This window comes from Somniosus microcephalus, unplaced genomic scaffold (assembly GCF_052327205.1).
Source record: "Somniosus microcephalus isolate GS21.2 unplaced genomic scaffold, FLI_Smic_1.0 unresolved_chr1, whole genome shotgun sequence".
NCBI lineage: Eukaryota > Metazoa > Chordata > Chondrichthyes > Squaliformes > Somniosidae > Somniosus > Somniosus microcephalus.
The window spans coordinates 147,539,051-147,553,729 of NW_028225179.1; the positions used below are offsets into that span (position 1 = coordinate 147,539,051).

General features: G+C 49.1%; 1 protein-coding gene across 1 annotated transcript; it reads right to left on the reverse strand.

Annotated features, from left to right (window-relative positions):
* Positions 1 to 3,237: 3,237 nt before the first annotated feature.
* Positions 3,238 to 13,454, reverse strand: LOC147096222 (tumor necrosis factor-like). Its single transcript, XM_085975076.1, has 4 exons — positions 13,083 to 13,454; positions 11,691 to 11,733; positions 10,055 to 10,120; positions 3,238 to 6,703 (listed from the first exon to the last, which is right to left on the reverse strand). The coding sequence occupies exons 1-4, from the start codon at positions 13,266 to 13,268 to the stop codon at positions 6,288 to 6,290; spliced, it is 711 nt and encodes a 236-aa protein (XP_085831202.1). The 5' UTR covers positions 13,269 to 13,454; the 3' UTR covers positions 3,238 to 6,287.
* Positions 13,455 to 14,679: the final 1,225 nt, after the last annotated feature.

Genomic DNA, 14,679 nt, shown 5'->3' on the forward strand with positions numbered 1-14,679 from the left:
GCCTCTACTGCCTTCTGTGGTAGACAATTCCACAGGTTCACCACTCTCTGGGTGAAGAAATTCCTCCTCATCTCTGTCCTAAATGGATTACCCCTTATCTTTAGACTGTGACCCCTGGTTCTGGACTCCCCGACCATCGGGAACATCCTTCCTGCATCTAGTCTGTCTAGTCCTGTTAGAATTTTATATTTTCAATGAGATCCCCTCTCATTCTTCTAAACTCCAGTGAGTATAAGCCCAATCGACCCAATCTCTCCTCATACGTCATTCCTGCCATCCCAGGTATCAGTCTGGTGAATCTTCGCTGAACTCCCTCCATGGCAAGGACATCCTTCCTCAGATAAGGCGACCAAAACTGCACACAATACTCAAGGTGCGGTCTCACCAAGGCCCTGTACAACTGCAGCAAGACATCCTTGTTGCTGTACTCAAACCCTCTCGCTACGAAGATATCTGCTCATGTGGCTCGGTCTCAATCTTTTGTCTGATAATCGCTCCTGTGCAGCGCCTCGGGTCGTTTTACCACGTTAAAGGCACTATATAAATACAAATTGTTCTTCAGGTTGGACATAAAAGATCCCATGGCCACTATTTCAAAGAAGAGCAGCAGAGTTCTCCCCGGAGGACCTGGCCAATATTTATCCCTCAATCAACAACACTAAAAAAAACACAGATTACCGAGTTATTTATCTCATTGCTGTTTGTGGGAGCTTGCTGTGCGCAAATTGGTTGCCGCATTTCCTACTTTACAACAGTGACTACACTTCAAAAGTACTTCATTGGCAGTCAAGCGCTTTGGGACGTCCTGAGCACATGAAAGGCGCTATATAAATGCAAGTCTTTCTTTCCTTTTACTGAGTCAAATGATAATGAGGTACATATTCAGCAATGGTTGTGGTTGGAGGAACTGTTCTTTTAGCCTTGTGGTGAGGGGAAGAGTAGATACCTTGACATGAATCAGTCATTCATGAAAGAAAGACTTATGAAATAATATTGAGTGGCCTGCGGGTGGCGGTGCCCAGGGAGAGTATAAATACTCGGGCATGGGCCCAGCTTGCGCAGGACATTCTTAACAGGAACTAGTGAAGGACACAACTAGACCTCCATGTTGTAAAACAGTTGATTAAAGCTTTGTTTAATGCTTAGACCAAGTGCCGAGTAGTTTTCTTACGTCATATCTCATGTGCTGTGATAGTGCAGTAATGTACAGCTCTGAAAAAACACCTCAAATCCATGGAACGGACTCTTTGGTGCAGTGGAGGTGACACATCGGACTCATTTAAGAAACGATTGTTGATGTGATGTGGGCCTGGGGAAAGCGTGGGCCTCTCGGATTTTCTGGAAGGATGAACGAGAACAGACCGTCCCTATCCTGTGATCCAGTGTGACCCTGTATCACAGGAATGAGCAGATTTCTGCTGGTTTCTGAGGGGTTTCAACATTTTTTGGGTTCCTCTTGACCATGTGAAGGCTAATGAGATTATCGGTAATGAGGGGGCGGAAACAACAACAACTGCCATTTAGATATTACCTTTAAAGTACTAAAACATCCGAAGGTGCTTCGCATCCTAGCTCGCTCCAAGTCCCGTTCACCCATCCCCGCTTGTGCTCACTGACCTACATTGGCTCCCGGTTCGGCAACGCCTCGATTTTAAAATGATCATCCTCACCCCCCCTCCCTATCTCTGTAATCTCCTCCAGCCCTACAACCCTCCGAGATCTCTGCGTTCCTCCAATTCTAGCCTCTTGAGCATCCCGGATTTTAATCGCGCCACCATTGGCGGCCGTGCCTTCAGCTGCCTGGGCCCCAAGTTCCGGAATACCCTCCCGAAACCTCTGCACCTCTCTCTCCTCCTTAAGACCCTCCTCAAAAACCTACCTCTTTGATCAATACACCTGTCCTAATATCTCTATGTGGCTCGGTGTCAAATTTTGTTTGATAATCGCTCCTGTGAAGCGTCTTGGGACATTTTAATACCTTAAAGGTGCTGTGAAAATACAAGTTGTTGTTATCAGACAAAATTTTACACCAGGCCACTTAAGGAAATATTAGGACTGATGACCAAAAGCTTAGTCAAAGAGTTAGAGTCATAGAATTATACAGCACAGAAAGAGGCCCTTCGGCCCATCATGTCCGCGCCGGCCATCAAGCCCTGTCTATTCTAATCCCATTTTCCAGCACTTGGCCCATAGCCTTGTATGCTATGGCATTTCAAGTGCTCATCTAAATGCTTCTTGAATGTTGTGAGGGTTCCTGCCTCTAACACCCTTTCAGGCAGTGAGTTCCAGATTCCAACCACCCTCTCGGTGAAAAGGTTTTTCCTCAAATCCCCTCTAAATCTCCTGCCCCTTACCTTGAAACTATGCCCCCTGGTTATTGACCCCTCTACTAAGGGGAAAAGTTCCTTTCTATCTACCCTATGTATGCCCCTCATAATTTTGTACACCTCAATCAGGTCCCCCCTCAGCCTTCTCTGCTCTAAGGAAAACAACCCCAGCCTGTCTAGTCTCTCTTCATAGCTGAAGTGCTCCAGCCCAGGTAACATCCTGGTGAATCTCCTCTGCACCCTCTCCAATGCAATCACATCCTTCCTACAGTGTGGCGACCAGAACTGCACACAGTATTCCAGCTGTGGCCGAACTAGCATTTTGTACAGCTCCATTATAACCTCCCTACTCTTATATTAGGTTTTAAGGAGTGACTTAAAGGAGGAGAGAGAGCTAGTGAGGATGAGAGGTTTAGGGAGGGAATTCCAGAGCTTAGGGCCCAGGCAGCCGAAGGCACGGCTGCCAATGGTGGAGTGAAAGAAATCAGGGATGCGCAAGAGGCCAGAATTGGAGGATTAGTGCTAAAAGCTTAAAGAGGGAACACTAGAAGAGTCTGTTTCTTATGTACAGGGTTATTAGAATATGGAGTGCAGTATGAGTGAATATGGGATATGGAACCAAGGCGGGTAAATGGAGTTGAGGTACAGATCGGCCACAATCTAATTGAATGGCGGAACAGGCTCGAAGGACTGAATGGCCACCTCCTGTTCCTACATTCATATAAGTGGCTAATTGAAGCCCAGCCAATCACAGTATTTAAGAGGGAATTTGATAAACAGTTGCCATGGTCATCACTAATCAATCAGGAGGCCAGAAGCAACTCTACATTCATTGACGCAAACACAACATTTTAATGAGATAAATAATTGAACCATCATTAAAAAAAAGAGAAAGTAGCTTTCATTTTGTAGCAAAATACTTTATTGAATAAAAATAAATAAATACAAGTGCTTATTATTAAATACATTCCAAAATAATTGAACTGCGCAAATTAAATCCAGACAGCAGTCAAGATCCATTTATAACGCAGAGCATGTTTTAACATAAAACATGTTCCTTTACCTGCCGCAAACTGCAATTGTTAATCTTTGGCTGGTCCACACACAAGATTACAAATGTCCAAGTTTTGCCCAGGCTAAATAAAGGTGAAAGGTTAAAATATTCTGAACCTAAAGCCACATGCCAACAGGGTTCCCTACATTCCAGATAACTGACTTTTCCCATTTGGGCCCCATTCCAGAGGGCGCGTAAGGATCTATACATTGTGGGAATGCGATTTGTGTCGCTAGTGCGGAAAAGCTCGTGTGGGACATCTCCATGGTGGAGAGGACTAGGAGAGAAGATGGGTGCTGGTGAGGTGACACCAAGCCTGAATCCTATTGGCTGCAGGAAGAAGGAAAGACGAAGGGAGATAAGGAATTTGCGAGACCTGGGGAAAGCATGAGTCAAACTAAGTGATGAATCTTGATTTCAATGCAGTAGAGATGGAAGGAGGTGGAAGGTTGCATAGGATGCTGTGTTTAGAGGAATGTTCTGATCAGTAATGGCCATAGAGAATGGTCATCAATAGTACAGAGAAAGGGAAGACTGGGAGAGAGAGAGAGAAAGGCTAGAGGTAGGAGAAGAATCTATCACCTATCAGAGGACAAGCTTGTTCCCGTCCAGGAGCGCAAGAGAGTCTTCCCAGATATGAGAGCAGCATTAGATGGACTTGGGTTTCCCAGACAGTGCATAGCAACCAGACAGTGCATAGCAACCAGACATTGACTGGTGCAACAGGGGCAATCCCACAGTGCACTTTGACGAGCGCAGGTTACATTCAAATTTACATTTAAAGAAACACAGTATTGAGCAATAAATAAATGATACCAGCTCATGTGAAGGAAAAAATAATAATTTACACGCATTATAAATACATTCTTCAGGCATCAGCCAACAGATGGATTCAGCGCCAATCACACTTGACTGGCACAGTGCCCAACAATCTTGAGATACCAGGCAGTTCAGATACAGGTTGAACAGCCAGCCCAAGTATCCCAACCTGGTAACTCCAGGCATTTTGTGATTAGTGTATCCCTGGGAAGTATCAGTTTAAATAACATTTGTCATAAATTAAATCAGGGCCGGTCGAGGACAAACTCGCCTAAACGGCGCAGGCTTTCCAAACATCTGTTCAGTACATCAGCTTATTCAGAGCATGATTATCGCACAACTGTCCTGTTACATATTTATAATAATAGGGGTCACCCTCCTGTAACGCAAAGACTCCCACACAGCAGAACATCCCGAGGGCCGTGCCCGCACTCCCAGTGTCAAATCGAACTTACAGCACACAAACCGGCCAATTGCCCCAACTGGTCCATGCCGGTGTCCATGCTCCACACGAGCCTCCTCCCACCCTACTTCACCTCACCCTATCAGCATAGCCTGCTATTCCTTTCTCCCTCATCTACTTATCTAGCTTCCCCTTAAATGCACCTGTGCTATTCACCACAACTACTCCCTGTGGGAGTGAGTTCCACATTCTCACCACTCTCTGGGTAAAGAAGTTTCTCCTGAATTCTCGATTGGATTTATTGGTGACTATCTTGGATTTACGGCCCCTAGTTGTGGTCTTGCGCTCAAGTGGAAACAGCTTCTCTATGCCTACCTTTTCAAAACCACTCATAGTTTTAAAGACCTCTTATCAGATTACCCCCCAAACAGTCTTAAAAGGTGCGGGCCTGTTTCAGAGGGACGGGATTACAGGAGCGGATTTTCTGGTCAGCGGCGTTTAACACAACGGATAACCAAACTCACTCGGGCCGTGGTAAAGTCGGCATCGTGGGAGAACAGCACTGACCAGAATATCCACCGTGAACAATTTAAACTTTCTATTAGGCTTTGTTGTCCCAGTACACCCGACGCCATCTTGGACCGGAAAGGTCATGACCTGTGCAACTCCCGTGATGTGCGGGGCGGGAGCATGGGAGGTTTGCCGCTGTGTACATGCGCTCGGAAAATGACCCCTATCGCTTCCACTCTTGTTTTGCGTGTAAATTTGTACGCTCCACATCAAGGTGTGGTGTGTTGCACTGGGGAGCAGTTTCCCCATCGCAACAGGCCAGTGTCGGCGCAGTTAGGTTGGCGGTGGTATATGTCAGTCTACTCCAACGGCCTCCTTCCACCATTGGAAGAGTGCCTCCTACTGCGCCAGTGCGGGAATGCCACCCATTCGCCAACCCCGTGGTCGCTCACGAATGAGATAGCCAACTTAGTCCCAGATTAGAGGCACCGATTGCGCTGAGGGCTCTCAAGCTCAAATAGGGACGAGGTTCATCGGTGTCAGCCGTGGCTCGGCGGGTAGCACTCTTGCCTCAGTGCCAGTAGGTTGCAGGTTCAAGCCCCGCTCCAAGACACTTGAGCGCATGATTCAGGCTGACTCTCCCAGTGCAGTGCTGAAGGATTGATGCGCTGTCAGAGGCACCGTCGTTTGGATGTGACGTTAAACCGAGGCCCCCGTCTGCCCTTTCAGATGGGATGTAATCGATCCCATGGCCACTATATCGGAGAAGCGCAGGGCAATTCTCTCTGGTGTCCTGAGCCAATAATTATCCCACAACCAACATTGTTTAAAAGACACAGATTATCTGGTCGTGGTCACAGTGCTGTTTGTGGGATCTTGCTGTGCACAAATTGGCCACTGTGTTTCCCTACATTACAACAGTGACCACACTTCAAAAAGTATTGTAAAGCGCATTATGACGTCCTGAGGTTATGGAAGACCCTCTCTATATATAAATGTGTAGTTCTTTCTTTGAAACTGTTCACACCCATTTCACATGGGACCCTTAAAGCCAGCACAGACATCAACTTCCACCCCTAATCAGCCTGAGCTGGATTTGAACCTGGCTTCTAGAGGCCCAAACCCATCGGACTTTGGCACTCTGCTGGCCAACACCAAAAAAAAGAAACATTCCTCACAAAGCAAATATTCCAAAGAAGGTCTTGCCTTCTTTAGTGTCCAAGTACTTGACCACCTTCTCAGTGACCCTGGAGAAGATCCTGTCCCCGGCCTCGAACTCAAAGATGGCGCCCTGGTAGGAGGTCTTGTACCAGGGGTCGTCGTGCTGACCATTGTGGCAGACCGACTTGGTGGCCTTGAGTAGGATGGTCTCCTCCGGGTAGGCCAAGGAGAGCTTGTGCATGTCGTGGCTGAGGAAGACGGTGCTCCCCTCGCAGCGGCTGGAGTAGAAGACCACCTGGGTGTAGATGAAGTAGAAGCCGGGCTTGCGGATCAGCAGGCTGTTGTTGGCGAACTCGATGCCGTAAGAGAATGCAATGCCGACCTCTTCTTGCCAAGTCAGCTGGTTGATCTTACCCTTGATGGGATCGGCTGAGAGAGACAAGGAGAAAATGCAAACGTAAATATGCGACCTTCGTTCTATCTTTCCCTGTTCTTGTCCATGTTGGGGGTGGGGGGGGTGGGGGAGGAGGGGTCAGTTTTCATGCTGATGGAGGGGAGGGGATTTAAGTGTTGGGGGACTGGAAGACTTTCAGAATTCAAGCACCCAGTGTTAGCTAGCAAGAGCATCTCGTTGAGTTGTAGCCTGCCCATCGGAAGGGTGCAGCGCCCTCTGCTGTGCCACCATGTCAGCTGTGGCTCAGTGGGTAGCACACTTGCCTCTGAGTCAGAAGGTTGTGGGTTCAAGTCCCACTCCAGGGACTTGAGCACGTAAGGCTAGGCTGATGCTCTAGTGCAGTGCTGAGGGAGTGCTGCACTGTCAGAGGTGCCGTCTTTCGGATGAGATGTTAAACCGAAGCCCCGTCTGCTCTCTCAGGTGGACGTAAAAGATCCCATGGCACTATTTCGAAGAAGAGTAGGGGGAGTTATCCCTGGTGTCCTGGCCTATATTTATCCCTCAACCAACATAACAAAAACAGATTATTTGGTCATTATCAGATTGCTGTTTATGGGAGCTTGCTGTGTGCAAATTCGCTGCCGCGTTTCCCACATTACAACAGTGACTCCACATCAAAAGTACTTCATTGGCTGTAAAGTGCTTTGAGACGTCTGCTGGTCGTGAAAGGCGCTATAGAAATGCAAGTCTTTCTTTCATGTGCCACAGCCACAACGCCAGAGGCCCGCCCTCTACTGGACAGATGTGTCATTGTAAAGGTACATTTGATTCTCCAATGTTATTTCCGTTCTGCATCTCTCTCTCCCCCTCTCTCAAAAATGAAGCATTACATAGAACGTACAGCACAGAAACAGGCCATATGGCCCAACTGGTCCATGCCACGTACCCATTGAATCACTTGGTTAACACACTGCCCAGTTATAAACTAAGCCCCAGGATGGTGGCATAGTGGTTAGCACTGTTGCCTCACAGCGCCAGAGACCCGGGTTCGAATCCGGCCTCGGGCGACTGTCTGTGTGGAGTTTGCACATTCTCCCTGTGTTTGCGTGGGTTTTCTCCGGGTGCTCCGGTTTCCTCCCACAGTCCAAAGATGTGCGGGTTAGGTTGATTGGCTATGATAAATTGACCCTTAGTGTTAGGGGGATTAAATACGTGGGGTTACAGGGATAGGGTGGGATATGTGTTGGTGTAGGGGTTACGGGGATCGGGTGGGATATGTGTCGGTGCAGGCTCGATGGGCCGAAATGGCCTCTATCTGCACTGTGGGGTTTCTGTGATGGTCTTTTTGTTTTGTTCACTCTCGGGATATGGGCGTCACTGGCAAGGCCAGCATTTATTGCCCATCCCTAATTGCCCTTGAGAAGGTTGGGGTGAGCCGCTGCAGTCCGCGTGGTGAAGGTGCTCCCACAGTGCAGTTAGGGAGGAAGTTCCAGGATTTAGACCCAGCGACGATGAAGGATCGGCGATATACTTCTAAGTCAGGATGGTGTGTGACTTGGAGGGGAACTTGGAGCTGGTGGTGTTCCCATGCGCCTGCTTGGACAATCTCCAGTAACTGGTCTCAGTGCAAGGCTAATGAAGGGCAAGAAATTGAGCTAGCTTCCTGCTCCTTGCTCACCATCCAGTCACCTCTGCTGGCAGTGCACATGCGTGAGGGCAGGACTGGACTCAGCTGTGACGCCCCTACTAGTCCTCAAATAGTTTGCCAAAACTCCCTGCCTTGGCTCATACAGGAGGCCTTGGAGGAAGTGTCATAGGATAGGAGCCACCCCCCAGAAAGAGACAGAGCTTTCAGGAGTGTTTTGTGGGGAGAGGAGGGGGGTTAGAAAACTGGGGAGGAGGTACAAAACCTCAAAATTAAAAATGCATTCAAACGTAGAGGCACAAATACCCGTCTCACCTTTCCCGGGCCTGACAGACAATTAAGCTTATTTATGTTGAACTTCAGTTTTCATAGAATTTTAAGACACAGAAACAGGCCATTCGGCCCAGCTGTCCTGCGGCGAAGATTCACCAGGCTGATACCTGGGATGGCAGGAATGACGTATGAGGAGAGATTGGGTCGATTGGGCTTATACTCGCTGGGGTTTAGAAGAATGAGAGGGGATCTCATTGAAACTTATAAAATTCTAACAGGACTGGACAGACTGGATGCAGGAAGGATGTTCCCGATGGTCGGGGAGTCCAGAACCAGGGGTCACAGTCTAAGGATAAGGGTAAGCCATTTAGGACAGAGATGAGGAGGAATTTCTTCACCCAGAGAGTGGTGAACCTGTGGAATTCTCTATCACAGAAGGCAGTGGAGGCCAGTTCATTAAATATATTCAAGAAGGAGTTAGATATATTTCTTAAGGCTAAAGGGATCAAGGGATATGGGGAGAAAGCGGGGACAGGGTACTGAATTTGGATGATCAGCCATGATCTCATTGAATGGCGGAGCAGGCTCGAGGGGCCGAATGGCCTACTCCTGCTCCTATCTTCTATGTTTCTATGTTCTGTGCCGGTGTTTCTGCTCCACATGAGCCTCCTCCCACCCTGACAACATATTCTTCTCTTCCTTTCTCCTTCATGTACTTATCCAGTTTCCCCTTAAATGCATCTGTGCCATTCGCCTCAACCACTTCCTGAGGTAGTGAGTTCCACATTCTCCCCACTCTGTGGGTAAAGTAGTTTCTCCTAATTCCTTATTAGATTTATTAGTGATTATCTTATATTTATGGCCCCTAGTTTTGGTCTCCCCCACAAGTGGAAACATCTTCTCTATGTCTACCTTATCAAATCCCTTCATAATCTTAAATTACATTACAACAGTGACTACACTTCAAAGGTACTTCATTGGCTGTAAAGCGCTTCGGGTTGTGAAAGGTGCTATAGAAATGCAAGTCTTTCTTTCTTTATAAAGATATCTATCAGGTCACCCCTCAGTCCTCTCTATTCTTCAGGTTTGTAGTTAGTGTGGAGCAGGCTCACCGTACATCAGACTTGTATACACCCCAACCTGCGACGCCCAGCCTGGTTAAAGAGCCCACGGACACTCGTTGCTCAGTGTGGCACATGCAGCCAGCACTAGAGGGCAGCTGCTGCTAGTGAGAGGCACTAGAGTGGGAGGGACAGCGACCTAGATACCACAAGAGGGCAGAAGAGTAACAGCAGGGGGGCAAAAGACTACCGACACTCGAGGTTAACATTGTGCGGTAACACTGAGGGCGTGTTGACAGATTCGGATTGTACTCTGCCGTCTGTGGTATAAATATCATTATGTACATTAATGAATCCTCCTTTCATAGTCTGCTAAACATCCGTTAACATCAATAATAGTCTCCTACCTGTCAGGTGAGCTGCGATTTTTTCCCTCGGGTCGTTTCCCACCTGCTTCATGAGAGAAGGCAGACCTGGAAAAGAAAGGCCGGACACTCAGTCGCTATTGTGGTGCATATGGAACAAAAACTGACTGACAACAAGAGAGAGAGAGGGATGGAGAGACAGAGAGAGTGAGAGGGAAAAGGGGATGGGCAGACAGAGAGAGAGAGAGACAGAGTGAGAGTGAGAAAGAAAAAAAGAGAGACACACACACAGATAGAGAGAGAGACAGACAGACAGACAGACAGAGAGAGAGAGAGAGAGAGAGAGAGAGAGGAGAGAGAAATAGGGAGAGAGAGAGAGAGAGAGCAAGAGACAGGCAGAGAGAGAGAGAGATGTAGAGAGAAAGAGAGGAAGACAGGGAGAGAGGGGGAGACAGGGAGAGAGAGAGGGAGACAGGGAGAGAGAGAGAGAGGGAGACAGAGAGAGAGGGGGAGACAGGGAGAGAGAGAGAGAGGGAGACAGGGAGAGAGAGGGGGAGACAGGGAGAGAGAGAGAGAGAGGGAGACAGGGAGAGAGAGGGGGAGACAGGGAGAGAGAGAGAGAGAGGGAGACAGGGAGAGAGAGGGGGAGACAGGGAGAGAGAAGGGGAGACAGGGAGAGAGAGAGAGAAAGGGAGAGAGGGAGAGAGAGAGGGAGACAGGGAGAGAGAGAGAGAAAGGGGGAGAGAGAGAGGGAGACAGGGAGAGAGGGAGACAGGGAGAGAGAGAGAGGGAGACAGGGAGAGAGAGAGGGAGACAGGGGGACAGGGAGAGGGAGACAGGGAGAGAGAGAGAGTGAGACGGAGTGAGAGAGAGGGAGAGGGAGAGAGGGGGAGATAGGGAGAGAGAGAGAGGGAGACAGGGAGAGAGAGAAAGAGGGAGAGAGAGAGAGACAGGGAGAGAGAAAGAGGGAGACAGGGAGAGAGAGGGGGAGACAGGGAGAGAGAGAGAGAGAGAAAGAGGGAGACAGGGAGAGAGAGGGGGAGACAGGGAGAGAGAGAGAGGGAGGGAGAGAGGGAGAGAGAGAGAGGGAGACAGGGAGAGAGAGAGACAGGGGGACAGAGAGAGGAAGACAGGGAGAGAGGGAGAGGGAGACAGGGAGAGAGAGGGAGAGGGAGAGAGAGGGGGAGATAGGGAGAGCGAGAGAGAGAGGGAGATGGGGAGAGAGAGCGAGACAGGAAGAGAGAGAGAGGGAGACAGGGAGAGAGACAGAGAGAGGGAGACAGGGAGAGAGAGGGGGAGACAGGGGGAGAGGGAGAGAGGGAGAGAGGGAGACAGGGAGAGAGGGAGACAGGGAGACAGGGAGACAGGGAGAGAGAGGGAGGCAGGGGGAGAGCAAGGGAGACAGGGAGAGAGAGAGAGAGAGGGAGACAGGGAGAGAGAAAGGGAGACAGTGAGAGAGAGGGAGACAGGGAGAGACAGAGAAAGAGACAGGGAGACGGAGAGAGAGACAGGGAGAGCATGAGAGAGAGGGAGAGAGAGGGAGAGAGAGACGGGGAGAGAGCGAGGGAGAAGGAGACAGGGAGAGAGAGAGGGAGACAGGGAGAGAGAGGGAGAGACAGGGAGAGAGAGAGAGAGGGAGAGAGAGAGAGGGAGAGAGAGGGAGAGAGAGAGCACTCACCATTGTTAACGGGCAGATTCTCAGTTCCTCTCGGTGTTGCTTTCTGCAGAAGGGAACAGAGAGAGTTGGAGATTAAACAGGAGATCCACACCAAAGCCTAGAAATCACTGCTGGCCCCAATTGGATGCTCAGGGGTAGAAATCGGTCTTGGGCGGTAGCGCAAAGCAGCTGGTGTGGCATCGCCTGCCCGTTATAACCCCCGCCTGATATTGGGTCTCATTGACTTCAGTCAAACCGAGTCTGGGCTGGGGCCCGAGGCGATCCCACCCGCAGATGGCTTTCTCTCCCAGAATGGAGTCACTATCCGCTCTAAATGAGACGGGTTAAAGACTCGGTTACAATAGCAGCGCGATGTGGCATAAATATGTTAACCATTCAGGCGGTAATCTCACCGACAGCAATTTCGGAACAACCAGCCTGCAGATGTTCCTCCTCGGTGCCAGGATACTCAGACCAAAGCCCCGATCATTAGTCCAGGCACAGGCTGCGCACGATTTTAACTCCGACTAATTTCACTTACAATCGCGGGCAGTTTTGTGCCGGAAATTTGCGACGCGGGTTTGCGCCTCTCGCCAAGCACTGGGAAAGAGGGAACTCGGCCTCATCACAGAATCACAGAAACCCCACAGTGCAGATAGAGGCCATTTCGGCCCATCGAGCCTACACCGACACATATCCCACCCGATCCCCGTAACACCAACACATATCCCACCCGATCCCCGTAACCCCACGTATTTAATCCCCCTAACACTAAGGGTCAATTTATCATAGCCAATCAACCTAACCCGCACATCTTTGGACTGTGGGAGGAAACCGGAGCACCCGGAGGAAACCCACGCAAACACGGGGAGAATGTGCAAACTCCACACAGTCACCCGAGGCCGGATTCGAACCCGGGTCCCTGGCGCTGTGAGGCAACAGTGCTAACCACTATGCCACCGTGCTGCCCGGGGAGCTCTGGACCACTGGCAAGGTAGGACTGGAGTAACCGCTGGGGGCAATTTCCTGCGAGCTCCTGCAACTTGCAAGGGGCAGAAATTCGGCATGAGCGCGCGTAAAGCAGGGGCGACGCGGCGGCGAAATTAGCAAGAAATTCGCCCTCATGTTCCGGGACGCGGCAACAGCCACCCAACCGATTGAACAACTCGACATCATCTGGGACTCGATCCACGGGGGGTTAATGTAAGGGCACCAGCGAGGCTGGCGGCGCCACATTTTGGACCGAAATTTGGACGGAACGAAGATAAATCCAGACAACCGCCAAGGGGTCAACTGTAGAATTTAGGGGAAGTACCGAGGAAACGAGATTTAATGCTTTAAATAAAAAAGGAGATTTGAATAGCAGGAACTACATTAAAAAAAACTAACAAAGTGGAGCTTGATGTTACATACCCGGCTTGACTGGTTTGAAGTCAGAGTCTCGCTGTGACAGAATAAGAGATACACAGGCACAACAGCAAACACCAGAAGTGTGACGGTGCAGAGTAGCTTCAGGAGCCGGCTACCCTGAAACCCTAACTCTTCCACTTCAAGCTCCTTCCCATTCTCAAGCTTGGATAACATCTGCTCGCTGCTCATGGTCCCGGCTACGCTGCTCCAGATGAAGGCTTTCTCTCTGAGTCTTATCTCTCTCCAGTTGTCTCTGGCCAACGCATTGCAGCGGCTCCGTATTTGAAGTAGCTCATGGGAATTACCCGGCTCGGCCCAGCCCCCGAGAACTGGGCGGTGTGACAGAGAGAGAGAGAGAGAGAGAGAGAGAGTGTGTGTTTGAGAGAGTGAGAGTGAGAGAGAATGATAGAGAGTTTGAGCTAGAGAGAGAGAGAGACAGGAAGATAGACAGTGAGAGAGAGCGAAATAAACAGAGGGAGAGACATACAGAAAGAGAGGCAGTGACAGAGAGAGAGAGAGAGAGAGAGGTACATGGAAAACGGGGGCTTGTACGGGAATAGAGGTGGATGTGAAAGTTTATTTTTACTCTTAAAGTATTGGGGTATCCCCCACCCCATCTGTCCTTTGACTTTATTCATATTTTCCCATAAAAGTAGATTAATTCATCGATAAGATGTAGAATGATTGATAGATATAAAGTCATATCCAGCATGGTACGAAAGCAAACGTTATCACTCTGGAGACCCAGAGGATGAATGTGTGTGGGGTGGGGGGGAATGCTGGTAGGAAAGGGGGGCAAATTATATGAACTTTTTTTTAAAGGAAAGGGATTAGAAGAAGCAAGGGAGCCAGTAGTACACAGTTAGAGTGTGATGGAGTGTGGGGGGAGGGGGAATCACATCCCAGTCACTGTCTAAGAGGCATTTTATATATCAGCGCATTGCAAACCACCACACAACTGATCCAAACATAAAATAAATGGGACAAATCCTTCCATATTCCCAGTCATTGAACGGAACTCAATCCGAAACCTTCCCTATTCCCAGTCATTGAACAAACTCAATCCGAATCCTTCCCTATTTCCAGTCATTGAACGGAACTCAATCCGAAACCTTCCCTATTCCCAGTCATTGAACAGAATTCAATCGAATCCTTCCCTATTCCCAGTCCTGGAACAGAACTCAATCCGAATCCTTCCCTATTCCCAATCATTAAACATATTTCAATCTGAATTCTTCCCTATTCCCAGTCATTGAACGGAATTTAATCCGAATCCTTCCCTATTCCCAGTCACTGAACAGAACTCAATCCAAATCCTTCCCTATTCCCAGTCCTGGAACAGAACTCAATCCGAATCCTACTCCATTCCCAGTCATTGAACGGAACTCAATCGAATCCTTCCCTATTCCCAGTCCTGGAACAGAACTCAATCCGAATCCTACTCCATTCCCAGTCATTGAACGGAACTCAATCCAAATCCTTTCCTATTCCCAGTCATTGAACAGAACTCAATCCGAATCCTACTCCATTCCCAGTCATTGAACAGAAATCAATCCGGATCCTTCCCTATTCCCAGTCATTGAACAAACTCAATCCGAAT